At 41.0% G+C, this 15552-nt stretch overlaps 1 protein-coding gene across 2 annotated transcripts; it reads right to left on the reverse strand.

Annotated features, from left to right (window-relative positions):
• Positions 1-598: 598 nt before the first annotated feature.
• On the reverse strand, positions 599-14917 carry herpud1 (homocysteine-inducible, endoplasmic reticulum stress-inducible, ubiquitin-like domain member 1). 2 transcript variants are annotated; one of them, XM_021570093.2, is made up of 8 exons: positions 14455-14917; positions 14109-14186; positions 12990-13067; positions 12281-12387; positions 9002-9112; positions 6688-7050; positions 4918-5023; positions 599-2792 (listed from the first exon to the last, which is right to left on the reverse strand). In XM_021570093.2, exons 1-8 carry the CDS (start codon positions 14614-14616, stop codon positions 2616-2618), a joined length of 1182 nt encoding a protein of 393 aa, XP_021425768.2. In that variant the 5' UTR covers positions 14617-14917; the 3' UTR covers positions 599-2615. The 2 variants fall into 2 exon arrangements, with proteins under 2 accessions (XP_021425768.2, XP_021425761.2); XM_021570086.2 differs by having other exon boundaries at positions 12233-12387; positions 14455-14916.
• Positions 14918-15552: the final 635 nt, after the last annotated feature.

Below are 15552 nucleotides of genomic sequence, written 5' to 3' on the forward strand. Positions count from 1 at the left end.
AAATATTCATCAATCATGACCATGTTGGTCAATACAACTTCCTAAAAAAATATGTACTTTCCAGTAAATATGTAGTTCCAGGACATATATGATCATTTGCAGAGTGGGCTGGGTTAGAGGGAGTCTCTATGGACCAAATGTACTAGCTGAACTCCCTAGCCTGCCTGGATAGCTCAGAGGAAGTGATGGGGACAATACCATGGAATGTACTACAGTAAACCCCACATTGTAAACACAGAATGCTGTGCTGTGTTTCTCCAACAGGTCAATGAACTCTGGATAGCAAAAGCTGTAGAGTTGGAGCAGAGGCTTAAGGGATCTACACAGCAGTCCAAAAATTCAGCCGCACAAATGTACGTAGAACTACGTAGTGACCCAAACCGACCTCCGTCGGCTCAGTTTGCGTATACTGTGTAGACCATTTGAACTATTTTTTTGTTGTTGCAAGAGATGTTATGAACATGTTAAATCTATTTTTGTTGATTGTCCTCAAACATGTTGTCTAGAACAAGCTTGTGTTTGTGAGTACTTTAGATGTGTTAAAGTATTATTGTTCTGTTAGGTGACTGTAGTCTAGTAAATAACTATCTAAAGAGGCAATCCTTTTAAATAAGTAAATTTATTGCAAGTCTCCACAAAATATTCTTGATACAGTAGCATCCATTAAAAAGCTGTTTTACCAAAATAAAAAACAAAAAGATAAATCACACTAGAACGTACTAGGGGGGGAATTACACTTAGTGTATGTGTACAGTTAAAGGCATTCCAAAAGGAATCACAATATATATTTTTCTCATTGTGTAACAAGGGAGCGAGGTCACTATGCATGATTCCATTTTAATTGCAAAAACAGTCTGGCCTAAGCCCCACACAACTGCATATTCCCGTGTTTAACATAATTCAACTTTCAGAAGATCTTTAACCAGTCTAATGAATTAAAGCCACACTATGTTAACACTGCCTTCCATTTCACATCTGAGACAACCAGAGAAACATTCAATACTCATGCACAACCCTGTATAGCACTTCCATCTCTGAGCAAGAGCAATACAAACTATTTTACCATACAGCACTATAAGCATCTCATAATTTAACCCAGATTAAAGCAAGTTTGCATAATAAGTATGGCCGGCACAATACCAGTATTGCGATACTCGTTAGTATCGTGGCAAGGAAACAAAACACAAAGTGGATTTAACTATTTCGGAAAACAGCCCCATGTATGTTGGAAACATACAATCACTGGCCAGTTTATTAGGTACACCAACCCGTTCACAAATTGTTTGCTCCTACAGACAGTGAGTCACGTGGCCGTGGCTTGCTTTATAAAGCAGGCAGACGGGCATCGAGGCATTCAGTTACTGTTCGATTGAACGTTAGAATGGGCATAACAAGTAACGTAAGTGACTTTAAGCATGGTATAATCGTCGGAGTCATCTTCGGTTAACTGAGAACCGTGCGGGAAAAAAAACATCCAGTCAGGGGCAGGTCTGTTGGCGAAAACAGCTCGTTGATGAGAGGTCGTAGGAGAATGGCAAGAATCGTGCAAGCTACGAGGCAGGCCACAAACTGGAAAATAATGGCACAGTACAAGTAGTGTACAGAACGGCATTTCGGAACGCACAACTCGGTCCTTGTCACGGATGGGATTTTGCAGCCCATCCGGTTTCCACTCCTATCAGCTAAAAACAACAAGCGGCTCCAGTGGGCACGCGATCACCAACATTGAACAATTGAGGAGTGGAAAAACATTGCCCGGTCCGACAAATCTTGGTTCCTGTTGAGTCATGCTGATGGCAAAGTCAAAATCTGGCATTTAGCAACATGAATCTGACTACGTTGATATTCTGCCTCGTGTCAACGGTACAGGCTGGTGGCGGTGGTGTAATGGTGTGGGGATTGGTTTCCCTAGCACACATCAGGTCCATTGATACCAATTGAGTAATGTTTGAACGCCACACCTTGTAGAATCCATGACCCTGAGAATTCAGGCTGTTCTGGAGGCAAAAGGGGTCAGACCCGGTGGGCGATGGGTGTTCCCTAATAAACTGGCCACTGAGTGTACATTACTACTCATCCAGTATCACATGTATTTATTTTCCAAGATATAGCAGACAATATTTTACATACAGAAGGTTTTTAAAGGGGCAAAGAGTTTGATCTGCTTCGTGTTTACATTTTTGCAATGGAAACAATATTGCGATATTAGTATTGTCCCAGCCCTAATAATAAGATAAGTTTTGTAAAGTGCTGTGTACAGACAATACAATAATATTTAAATGTTTTGTTCCAATAAACATTTACAGCATTTACAACCATTTGGCAGAGAGAGGTGTATGTACTGTACTGTATATACAACCATTTGGTCACTATCATAAGGCAGGAAGCGCCGAATGAATCATCATATCCCTAAACACACACCCTTAACAGACTACAGCCAGGGCTTTGTATGCATTGACGCTTTTAATCATTCATGATTTCTCACAAAATGTCCAGGCATCCATCCAGGCATCCATCCAGAAGGCCAGAGAGAGGACTTCCCGTGACAGAGAGGCAGGTCTGATACTGAGGGTAACTTCAGTTCCAGTGTGCCCCCTGCTGGAAAAGTCGATTATTCAGTTAGCCACTCCCGGGGCCTCTGGGATGAGGGAGGCAAAGAAGGCTTTGAAGAAGATCCAGGCACTCCAAACGATGGACACCCTGTGTTGAGGCACAGGTACTGCAGTCAGGGGGTGTGGTTCATCAGGTCCAACCTCCGCCTCGGCCCCCTCTTCTCCTGCAGGGACCTCCACCTGAGGGAAGAGGAAAAACTCTGTTAGCACCACCACCAGAGTTCAGATATAAAAAACACTTAAACTGTATTTTTTTAAACACAGTTAAATTAAACTATATCAGGGGAGTCAAAGAGGGCCAGGATGATACGTACAACTACTATTTGTCCATGGCAAAAAATGAAAAATTAGACCATTCTCTTTGGTCCTTTGAAAACCTACTGTACGGTGCAGTCGGGAAGTATTCAGACCCCTTGACTTTTTCCACATTTTGTTAAGTTACAACCATATACTAAAATGGATTCAATTGTTTTCACCCCTCTTCTCAATCTACGCACAGTACCCCATAATGACAAAGCAATTTTTTTATTTTTTTATATCACATTTACATAAAGTATTCAGACCCTTTACTCGGTACTTGGCAGCGATTGCAGCCTCAAGTCTTCTTGGGTATGACGCTATAAGTTTAGCACGTGTATTTGGGGAGTTTTTCCCCATTCTTCTCTGCTCCGCTCTGGAGCAAGTTTTCATCAAGGATCTCATTCATCTTTCCCTCGATCCTGATTAGTCTCTCAGTCCCTGTCGCTAAAAAACATCCCCACAATATGATGCTGTTACCACCATGTGGCAGGTAGCCTAGTGGTTAGAGCGTTGGACTAGTAACCGGAAGGTTAGAGGATCGAATCCCCGAGCTGACACGGTAAAAATCTGTCGTTCTGCCCCTGAACAAGGCAGTTCCTAGGTTGTCATTGAAAATAAGAATTTGTTCTTAACTGACTTGCCTAGTTAAAGGTAAAAAAAAGAAAAATGCTTCACTGTACAGATAGTTTATCCAGATGTGACACTTGGCATTCAGGCCAAAGAGTTCAATCTTGTCTTCATGAGTCCTTTCAGTGCCTTTTACTGAGGAGTGGCCACTCTACCATAAATACATGATTGGTGGAGTGCTACGGAGATGGTTGTCCTTCTGGAAGGTTCTTCCATCTCCACAGAGGAACTCTGGAGCTCTGTCAGAGTGACCATCAGGTTCTTGGTCACCTCCCTGACCAAGGCACTTCTCCCACAATTGCTCAGTTTGGCTAGGCAGTCAGCTCTAGGAAGAGTCTTGGTGGTTCCAAACTTGTTCCATTTCAGAATGTTGGATGCCACTGTGTTCTTAAGACCTTCAATGCTGCAGACATTTTTTGGTACCTTTCTCCAGATCTGTGGCTCGACACTATCCTTTCTCGGAGCTCTACGGACAATTCCTTCGACCTCATGGCTTGGTTTTTGCTCTGACATGCACTGTCAACTGTGGGACCTTATATAGACAGGTGTGTGCATTTCAAAATCATTTCCAATCAATTGAATTGACCACAGGTGGACTCATAATCAAGTTGTGGAAACATCTCAAAGATGATCAATGGAAACAGGATGCACCTGAGCTCAATTTCGAGTCTCATAGCAAAGGGTCTGAATACTTATGTAAGTAAGGTATTTCTGTTTTTAAAAACCTGTTTTCACTTCGTCATTATGTGGTATTGTGTGTAGATCGATAAAAAAATGTAAATACATTTTAGAATAAGGATGTAACGTAACAAAATGTGGAAAAATTGAAGGGGTCTGAATACTTTCCGAATGCACTGTATGTAATATAGTGTGTGCTATAGCTTGGAAAATCAATAAATATGACTGGATGACAACATAATAATGTTTGTTTCCAAAATTAGGGCTGTTTTTCTAAAGAAGTTAAATCCGCTTGTTTCCTGGGACACAAACTAAATATACTTCAAAATGACTAAAACCAAATCTAAACTGTGTAAAAATTACAATGGACCAACATTTATACAGTTCTTGACTCTGTCCAGCTTGCTAATAATCCACAAGATTAAAGCTAGACAGTCAGGGAGTATTGATAATTACAAAAACAATGGATAGAGGACTATCTTTTGCTAATTCTGACAGCTAGGAAGTATAACCAATTTTCAGTGCACCCCTCTGGACCACGTTGAAGAACGAATACGACCCCTGGGACAAAATTAGTTTGACAGCCCTGCTCTACATGCTGTATGATGAATGTTACTACATAAGACAGTACATGCCTTGTAATGAAGTCATATCTGTTTTCCACCCCTAGAGATCCAGCCCCTGAGGAAATGTGTCTTACCGGTGGCACTGGGTTCCTGTCCTGGTTCTGGATGACCTCAGGGACCTGGTTGTTTGGACCTCTGACCAGGGGCCTTTGTCTGAAGGGGAACCAGCCTGCTGTGTGCCTGAGAGGAAGACAACTGGGATTAATAAAGTAGATCTGCATGATTCTTCTCAAACTGTGCATCTATTACACAGTCAAAGTATACAGGATATTTGTGGTGGTCCCCATTTGCTTTTCCAGTTAAGACCAGGTGGTGCAAACAAAGAGGAAGTACAGACTGACTAACATGTTAATAATGGTCACTCTATTTACAGTCCTATAACCAGGCCAACTCTCCTTCCAACACACTGAGACCAGTCCAATCATTAGCGTAAGCGGTGGAGTAATAGCGGCTAAACCTTGTTACACGTAAAGATAAGGCTTAGGTCCCATTCTGCCACGTCTGTCCAGATTAGTTGATCAGGGAGGGAGTAGTGCCCTTGATCCGACACCCATATCTATAGTAACTGTAGCAGAGATGAGGCCTGCTGTACCAGGCAGCTCTCAGCAACACATAGAGAAACACTCAACCAGCACTACATATCCTCACATTAGACTGAAATATGGGAGGACATTCAGGACACTGCGGTCACAACGACCCCACCGACTGTGTTAGTGTATGTCGAGGCCATGCCTCTCTCGCTCTCCCTCAACATCTCTCAACCGCTCTCAAACACACACAGCTTTGTCTCCACTCATACTTTTGGAATGTGTGGTTTGGATGAGAGAGCTGATTCCAGAGCCTGAGGGAGTTGCACAATGGACAGAGTGTGTGACTGCAACACATTGCAGTCACACACTCTGCAAGGACATCTCTTCTTTGCTGATAAGCACAACATATGGCCCTCATTCTCTCAGGACTACTGCACGGGTGCCTTCATCTGCCCATCACCCACGGCTAATGACAGCCTCATCATTAGCAGACAGGCTATACACAGAGCCATGTATTCAGAGAGTTGGGCCATTGAGGTTTCTGCATTATGATGCATTTAGATGACTCTATAACATGCTATGGCAGCCATGTTAGCACCCCATTAACATTACATTGGGAATAATGTCTAGAATGAGCATTATGACGCATTTACATGACACTTGAAAACATTATTGTCAGCCATGTTAGTGCCGATTAAAATAACATGGAGAATATGAACAATATTCAAATTTCAAAAAGTTGGCCAAACTCTCTAAATATATGGCTCTGGCTACAGAGTACCACAGTATGAGTCAAAATACCCATAAAACCTAGAGGTCAAACTGGGAAATGGTTCCAATTGTTTTTCCACCATTAATTTTCCCCATTGTGCATTTTAGAAACACTTCAAATAAGTGTTATTTTTTGTCTAGGCTTACCCTGGTGTGACATTTTTATAAGCATGTAAATCTCTGTAGGACAAGGTGACTTTTATCAATATATTCGCCTGTATTTACACACAAAAAAAATAACGCTAATTAGCTGCTAATATGGCTATCATAAAAAAAAAGACAAAGCCAGGATGGTCTGTCCAGGAGAGATTTACATGGTTATAAAAACGTCACGCCATGGTAAGCCAACACGAAACACAGACCTTTTTTTAAGTGTTAATAAAATCCTCTATTAATGGTGGAAAAACAATTGGAACCATTTCCCTGTTTGACCGATAGGTTTTATGGGTAGAAGGACACCTCCACTGTGGGGCCTTATACAGTTATAGACATAGTACACAGCAACATACGTTGTTTTACAACAAACAAACACAGTCAACTCACAGGTACATAAGGAGCAGGCTGCTCATGACAAGGGCGAAGCGGCTCAGGCTGGAGTAGAAGTAGACAATACTGAGAAACACTCCCAGGCGGGCAGCTGTGTACACCCAGTCCAGCCAATCACGATCCATTTCCTCCTCATCCTCCATCACAGGCCCGCCTTGGGCATTCATCCGCAGGTTCTGATTGGCTGCTCCCGGGTTGATAAAGGCGCCGTCCTGCGCATTCTGATTGGCTGGCAGGTTGTCAATGGGGGCCTGATTGGGCAGGGGTGCTGGGACAGCGGCTTGGTGGGGAGCAGCAGGCAGGGATGGGCCTGTGGCTGGGGCAAAGGGGGCAGAAGCTGCTGCTGCATAGGCTGCATGGCTATGGGACAAAAGACAGACACGGTTTCTCAATATGCATACTACCGTGCTCCACACTCTCATTCTCCTGAGTACGTTCTTGTGAGGACGAGTGTGTGGTGAATGCATAAAACATTAGAGAAGCACTCACACTCCCCTCTACTATATTACCTCACACTACGCAGGGTAGCCTAGTGGTTAGAGAGTTGGACTAGTAACCGAAAGGTTGCAAGTTCAAATCTCCGAGCTGACAAGGTACAAACAAATCTGTCGTTCTGCTCCTGAACAGGCAGTTAACCCACTGTTCCTAGGCTGTCATTGAAAATAAGAATTAGTTCTTAACTGACTTGCCTAGTTAAATAAAGGTCAAATTAAATCAAATAAAAAGTTTTAATTCACTGAACCTTCTTCCAGCCAGGTCAATGACAACAATAGACTAAACAAGATAAACACAAAGCAAATGTTTTACTTCATAATTATCAGCTAACGTTAGATATGTGAATCATAATAATCTAGCTAGCCTGCTAGTTAAACAGGCAAAAATTACTTAAAACTAATGTTATGCAGGGTAGATGTACATTTTTAGTGGGTAGCTACCAATTATTCATGGCTAGCTAGCCAGTTAGCTACACATTTACTGAACCGTTTTCCTGCCAGGACAATGGCAATAGAGACTAAACAAGATATACACAAAGCACACTTTTTACGTCATAACTATCTGCTAGCTGTGTGAATCGTAATAATGTAGCTAACCAGATAGTTTAACAAGCAAAAATGACCTAAAACGAATATTATACAAGGTCAATTCTTCGGGGATAGCAAGCAAAAAATTATGTGGTTATCTGGCTAACTAGCTAACAGTCGTAGCTAGCCAGTTAGCCCGATTTACTTATCATGGGCTTGCGATCTACGGTACTTCGGCATGTAAACATGCCAAAATTAACACAGCATGTATTTATTAACGTATCGAGATAAAATATTGTACTCGGGCAACATATTACATGTGAATAGGCAGCATTAGTATTTTATCTCGCTTCAGCTCAAAAAATGTCCGGCATTGACTTTTTTTTTTTTAAAGCATAATCTTTTACGTGGTTACATCATATTTCTTTCCTTACTTTCCGTTGAAGCTTGCATCGATGCATGCTTCAAAATATGTATAAATGGAATACGCATTCAAGAAGTGCCCTCCGTTCTCCGTTTCGCATACTTTGATTTGGACTCATACTCCGACCCTCCCGTGCTCCAATTTGCATGCTCGGAGCCCTGTACTAAGTATTTTGAGAAACACCCACAGTAAGCCAGGAGTGTCAAACTAATTTTGCACCGCATTTGTTTTTGATCACTTAGCAAGTTGGACAGAGTGAAGAGACTATGAATGATTTGATCCAGGATTTCGCTAGGATTTTTAAAAATATTTGTGGGCAAAAATGCTTGATCTTGCAGCTGTAAATCTAACATTTTGCATGGCAATATGCAGTGATTTTGCCCAATTTGTCGAAAAATTGTCCTGACGAGGAAAAAAATTTGCTCGATGTGTGGCTTGATTGAACCATATTATGCAGTAAATGTGCGGTGATTGGTTGAAATTGCGAGCCCTCTTTTTGTACTGCAGTTATTGTTCAGTTTTATGCAATAATATTGCTACAATTTGACTGTTTAATGAGCAAACAGTGCGGTAATTGTTCAAATTCGCAACACCTGCATAATATGCAGGGAATTGTTGATTTTAAAAAATTGCGATCGTAGAGGGACTGCTAAATGTAGGTCCATTATCATTTCTCCACAGTTGGTTTTAGTCATTTCAATGTTAATTGAGATCTCTCCCTATAGCATATGGCCCTGCGGGCTTACACCCCTGGTCTAAGCCAAACATATTTCATAAAGTATTTTCCCTGCTTAATATTATGCTATGGCAAGACAGTAGGAAGTCATAACTAAATGTGATAAAATGCTTGGGATTGAATACTTACTACTGCATGTAATATTGGCGAGCATACATGTGCTGCAGCCAGAGCAGCTGTTGAGGGCTGTAGAGGGAGTAGGTGGGGAAGGTTGGGTTGGTTATCTCTGCTGCCCCTGGCCTAGAGACACACAGGATAATAGCAGTGTGAATTGCATGTCATGTCAGATTGAAGGATAGACCAACCTATTACATCTCTCCCAGCAATATAACTTTTCATAAAGCAACACAAGTAATAGAGCTATACTTAGATCCAAACTGGCTCTCTAGCAGATTAGTAAGAATGTCTCACCCCATGTTCAAGAATTGCCTTTTCCCCTTTATTCAGATTACAAACGCTCACTTTTGGTTATTTGAAAACAATCTCCAAAATATAGTTATTTTTTAAACAAGCCATAGAAAGTTGGTTGCAATTTCAGTTTACTCCACCAGAAAAGACATAACAAATAATACAACACATATCGTGGTTAAACTCAAATATACTAATTGATTTTTTAAAAATTATAATTTTTTCGATAAAATGTATGTCACACATGCAGCTAACACAAATATATGGAAATATCTGCTCTATCCAAAATTACAACCAACTAATTGCAGCACTACCGCAAAAATGGAAGAGGCAAAGGGGAGGGGAGAAAAGTAAGGAACTTGTCTGTCGGCTCTGCATTAAAGACCAAAATTGGTTAAAGAAAATTGTGATAAAGAAAAATATATACCAGTTTCATTTAAGTACCAAAAAATTGACAGCTGTGCCATATAGATTGCAAAATCGATTTATTGATGTACCGATTCCATGGCACATGGTTTATGAATTGACACGCAAAATGACGCCGGATTCAAAACTTAGAATTTTTCAATTTATATGTATACAAAATTCTTGCAACCAATAGAATGTTACTGGGGGATACAACCTTCCCAGCTCTGCAGATTTTGCTGCGAGGAGGCAGAGTCATTAGATCATTTATTTTGGTACTGTCCATATGTAGCTTGTTTTTGGTCACAGGTCCAGGAATGGCTGAAGAATTGCAACAATTACCTGGAGCTAACCCTGCAGATAGCACTACTGGGTGATTTGAAAAGTCATAGTCAAATCGATCAATAATATAATAATACTTTAAGCAAAAAATTGTATCTTTAATTTACAATCTGTAGAAACTATAAGAATAGAAAGGTTTAGAAATTTGGTGAAGCATCACAGCACAGTTGAAAAATATATGGCAAACAGAAATCCAATTTGGATGGTGTTAAGAGATGCAGTTGAAGTCGGAAGTTTACATACACTTAGGTTGGAGTCATTAAAACTCGTTTTTCAACCACTCCACAAATTTCTTGTTAACAAACTATAGTTTTGGCAACTCGGTTAGGACATCTACTTTGTGCATGACACAAGTAATTTTTCCAACAATTGTTTACAGATGGATTATTTCACTTATAATTCACTGTATCACAATTCCAATGGGTCAGAAGTTTACATAAACTAAGTTGACTGTGCCATTAAAGAGCTTGGAAAATTCCAGAAAATGATGTCATGGCTTTGGAAGCTTCTAGGCTAATTGACATTTGAGTCAATTGGAGGTGTACTTGTGGATGTATTTCAAGACCTACCTTCAAACTCAGTGCCTCTTTGCTTGACATCATGGGAAAATCAAAATAAATCAGCCAAGACTTCAGAAAATAAATTGTAGACCTCCACAAGTCTGGTTCATCCTATCCTTGGGAGTGATTTCCTAACGCCTGAAGGTACCACATTCATCTGTACAAACAATAGTATGCAAGTATAAACACCATGGGACCACGCAGCCGTCATACCACTCAGGAACGAGACGCGTTCTGTCTTCTAGAGATGAACGTACTTTGGTGCGAAGAGTGCAAAACAATCCCAGAACAACAGCAAAGGACCTCGTGAAGATGCTGGAGGAAACAGGTACAAAAGTATCTATATCCACAGTAAAACGAGTCCTATATTGACATAACCTGAAAGGCTGCTCAGCAAGGAAGAAGCCACTGCTCCGAAACCACCATAAAAAAGCCAGACTACGGTTTGCAACTACACATATGGGGACAAAGATTGTACTTTTTGGAGAAATGCCCTCTGGTCTGATGAAACCAAATAGAACTGTTTGGCCATAATGATCATCGTTATGTTTGGAGGAAAAGGGGGGAGGCTTGCAAGCCGAAGAACACCATTCCAACCGTGAAGCACTGGGGTGGCAGCATCATGTTGTGGAGGTGCTTTGCTGCAGGAGGGACTGGTGAACTTAGATGGCATCATGAGGGACAAAAATTATGTGGATATATTGAAGCAACATTGCAAGACATCAGTCAGAAAGTTAAAGCGTGGTCGCAAATGGGTCTTCCAAATGGACAATGACCCCAAGCGTACTTCCAAAGTTGTGGCAAAATGGCTTAAGGACAACAAAGTTAAGGTATTGGAGTGGCCATCACAAAGCCCTGACCTCAATCCTATAGAAAATGTGCGGGCAGAACTGAAAAAGCGTGTGCGAGAAGGAGGCCTACAAACCTGACTCAGTTACACCAGCTCTGTGAGGAGGAATGGGCCAACATTCACCCAACTTATTGTGGGAAGCTTGTGGAAGGCTACCCGAAACATTTGACCCAAGTTAAACAATTTAAAGGCAATGCTACCAAATACTAATTGAGTGTATGTAAATGTATGACCCGCTGGGAATATGATGAAAGAAATAAAAGCTGAAATAAATAATTTTCTCTACTATTATTCTGACATTTCACATTCTTAAAATAGTGGTGATCCTAACTGACCTAAGACAGGAAATGTTTACTAGGATTAAAGGTCAGGAATTGTGAAAAACTTGAGTTTAAATGTATTTGGCTAAGGTGTATGTAAACTTCCAACTTCAACTGTAGATGGGAGGGGTTGAATGGAGCTGAAGGTTGGGACTAATGACAACAAGATAACAAATGTAAAATATACTGTGTCTGTAAAATGTATATAGGTCCAGAACTTTTGCAAAACAGCACAGTTAAAAATATATGGCAAATAGAAATCAAACTGGATGGACATCAGAAATAGATGGGAGAGGTAGAGGTTAAAGGGAGGCCAGGACTAAAAACAAACAAAATATAAGTATTGTAAAATAGATTGTCCGTAAAATGTATATATTACATATAAGCCGAAGTGTTGTTCTTTATTAGTTTATAATTTATATGGTACTAATATCACCAGCATTATGCAAAGAATTCACTTGTCTTGTTAACTCACGTTGTAGTGCCAGGCCATGCGGGTGGGGCGGGAGAGGTGGAAGTGTACCTGCGTTGTCTCAGCTCTGGTTCAGTGGGCACAGATGGGGCTGGGGTGGCACCCTCTGGGTTCTGTCTGGTTGGCATGGCAGACGGTTGTGGTTCTGGCTCTCTGACCTGAATAAAACGTGAGACATGGTGTTAACATCACATGTGCGGACATACATACTGTACAAAGTGGCTGCAGTGAATTTTCAGAGAAGCATTATGGTCTCCAGAGATTCCTAATGAGAATAGTTGTGCACCTGTCTCCTGCTATCCACTGAGCTGGAACTCCTCTCTCCAGAGGACAGAACAGCCTCAGCTCTGACACCTCCTCAACCACTGAATGGGGGAATAATTTAGACGATTTAGCTGATAGGGCGTTTTGGCTTATCGAATTATCCCTTATCAACCGTGTGAGGTGTCTTTTTCCTAATCTGAATGTCTGGCTTTGACTGTCCGTTGTCAGCTCCAGGAGTTCCCAATTATAGCTACTAGATAATATTAATGAGGTGTGTAGGGTTTCTAAAGGAGAACACAAGGGAATCACAGGCACGGCAGAAGAAAAAAAAAGTTTCCTGGTTTGGCACAAAATCTAGGGGAGCAACAACTGAAGAATTGTTGACTGATGCTATTTAATGAGTATATTTAAAATAGCTTCACCTAGGTCTACATCATAACCTTCACATAGAGTACATGTCACAGTTTGAGATGGGGTTCCATATGGGGTACTTTACCTTTGGTCTTGCTCCTAGTGGACCTCTGGGCTGAGTTCTGACTGCACACACCAGGTGCACAGTGGGTGTTAGGTCCGTCTGTGAAGACATACATACATGATGCCATATCCCAGGCGGCATAAGACACAGTAACATCACATTAATTCTTGGCACGGGACATAGAGGGACACTCATTCAACCTTTTGAAGTAAAAACATGTATAACAAAGAATGGCTATTGTAAAATCTTGAGAAAGGTAGTGAATGCAACATGAACTGAGTGATCAAAATCTGACTGACCTGTAGTTCAGAAAAGGGGCCTGATCTGTAGTTCAGAAAAGGGGCCTGATCTGTAGTTCAGAAAATCTGACTGATCTGTAGTTCAGAAAATCTGACTGATCTGTAGTTCAGAAAATCTGACTGGTCTGTAGTTCAGAAAATCTGACTGGTCTGTAGTTCAGAAATCTGACTGGTCTGTAGTTCAGAAAAGGGGACTGGTCTGTAGTTCAGAAAAGGGGACTGGTTTGTAGTTCAGAAAAGGGGACTGGTCTGTAGTTCAGAAAAGGGGACTGGTCTGTAGTTCAGAAAAGGGGACTGGTCTGTAGTTCAGAAAAGGGGACTGGTCTGTAGTTCAGAAAAGGGGACTGGTCTGTAGTTCAGAAAAGGGGACTGGTCTGTAGTTCAGAAAAGGGGACTGATCTGTAGTTCAGAAAAGGAGACTGCATTCATAACAGTCCTGACACAGAACAATAGTTCTGAAGGGGCTTCTATAGGCTTGAACTCCAGGGATGTCAAAGCCCAGCCCAGTTCAGTTTACGGTCTGGGTTTTGCTCTCTGCATTAATCTGAGCTTCTAGCATTGTAATTCATTGACATAATATACACACTGTTCAGCACAGTTGTATAGGTAACCCAGTAATACTAAAAATAACTAGGACCTAGGTTTAGCAATTCCCTGCCTAATTTCAGATATTTGTGTATCCCTGTAGGTAGACTGAATCCCTAGGCACATAATGTTGAATCAATTACTTTGTTTTACTGATGATACCAGCAATCTGACCAGATGGCACATAACTCAGTATTTGCTAGAGTTCTGAGAATATGTCTAGTTAATATTTAGGTGAATAGGCACACACACATACCTTTCTGAAAATATCTCTGACATGCAGTTGGTCTGGGAGCAGCTTGCCAGAGTAAATAAGTCTCTGATCACTTTCAGTCTGTGGGGGGAAAGGGGGACAGATGTCAACACAACACAACAGACACTGACAGCAACCACGATTTATACATACACAACTATTTATAGCCTAGCTATCTGTTTGGATTGCATGATTGTTATTGACAGTAGCTAACGTTACTAGTATTACATTATAGCTGGCTAACTTACTGGACCAGTCTAACTTGGCAAGGACTGGCTAGCTTGCTAGTTATGGGGTAGCTGGGTAGATAGCTAGCCAAGTTAGCTAGCTAGCTATCACAATCACTCACCGGGTTATTTGGGTACACCCTCGATAAATGAGTCTTCAACTCTTTCACTGTCCAGTCCGTGTCAACTCCTTCAATCGTCTGATCCCCGTGGGCTTGATTCGGTGTTTTTATCACAAGAGTGATTGTCTTTTGTCTAACGTTAGGAAAACCACTGTTGTCCATTTTTGTTTTCTTGTGACCTCTCCAACGCGACCTCTTAGTTGTAATATAAATGGAGTAAGTAACTACAGCATCTAATCATCTAGCTAAAATGTCAGATAAACAAAGTAGGAATTAATTTATTCAGCCGACAACTTTTTAGTTGAGATGATGAGGAAGTAAGTAGCTAGCTACACAGCCTGTAGTTCTGTGAAAGGGGATGTTGTTTGGAAACACCCGGTGGCTTGCTGTGATTGGATAACCAAGGCTCGTGATCAGACGTGGAGGCTCCTGCTCCGGGAGCAGTCTGAATTGCACGCGCTCTGCAAAGATTATCATACTAGCTATGAAGTTGCAGTTCAGCAGCGATTCGCAAACTTTTTCTGCACACGACCCCAAATTGACAGTAGAAAATAAAGGGGACCCCACTTGAAAATAAGTATATTCCCTGGTTAACGCCGTGTGTTCACATTCTCTCAGTTTTAGGTCTCGCAGGCTGACCCACCCAACACATGACGTTAAAGCGCATTATATTACTCTAAAATGCCCTTAGTTGTGAAAAAAGTGGTGGAAAAAGTACCCAATTGTCATACTTGAGTAAAAGTAAAGATACCTTAATAGGAAATGATTCAAGTAAAAGTAAAAGTCACCCAGTAAAATATTGCTAAAGTAAAAAAGTATTTGGTTTTAAATATACTTAAGTATCAAAAGTAAATGTAATTGCTAAAATATACTTAAGTATCAAAAGTAAAAGTATAAATAATTTAAAATTCCTTAAGTTAAGCAAACTAGACTTCACAATTCTTGTTTTATTTTTGATTTACTGATAGCCAGGGGCACACTCCAACACTCAGACATAATTTACAAAGTATTTGTGTTCAGTTAGTCTGCCAGATCAGATGCAGTAGGGATGACCAGGGATGTTTTCTTGATAAGTGTGTGAATTTGATGATTTTCCTG

This window comes from Oncorhynchus mykiss, chromosome 2 (genome assembly GCF_013265735.2).
Source record: "Oncorhynchus mykiss isolate Arlee chromosome 2, USDA_OmykA_1.1, whole genome shotgun sequence".
Taxonomy (NCBI): Eukaryota; Metazoa; Chordata; class Actinopteri; order Salmoniformes; family Salmonidae; genus Oncorhynchus; species Oncorhynchus mykiss.

Excerpts from the sequence above, each read along its gene's own strand:
- herpud1 (XM_021570086.2), bottom strand. The coding sequence starts at position 14,616 with ATGGACAACAGTGGTTTTCCTAACGTTAGACAAAAGACAATCACTCTT. Across the intron at positions 14,187-14,454 it reads GGGTGTACCCAAATAACCCG|ACTGAAAGTGATCAGAGACT; the intron begins GTGAGTGATTGT and ends TTCCCCCCACAG. Across the intron at positions 5,024-6,687 it reads AGCCTGCTCCTTATGTACCT|GCACACAGCAGGCTGGTTCC; the intron begins GTGAGTTGACTG and ends TCTTCCTCTCAG.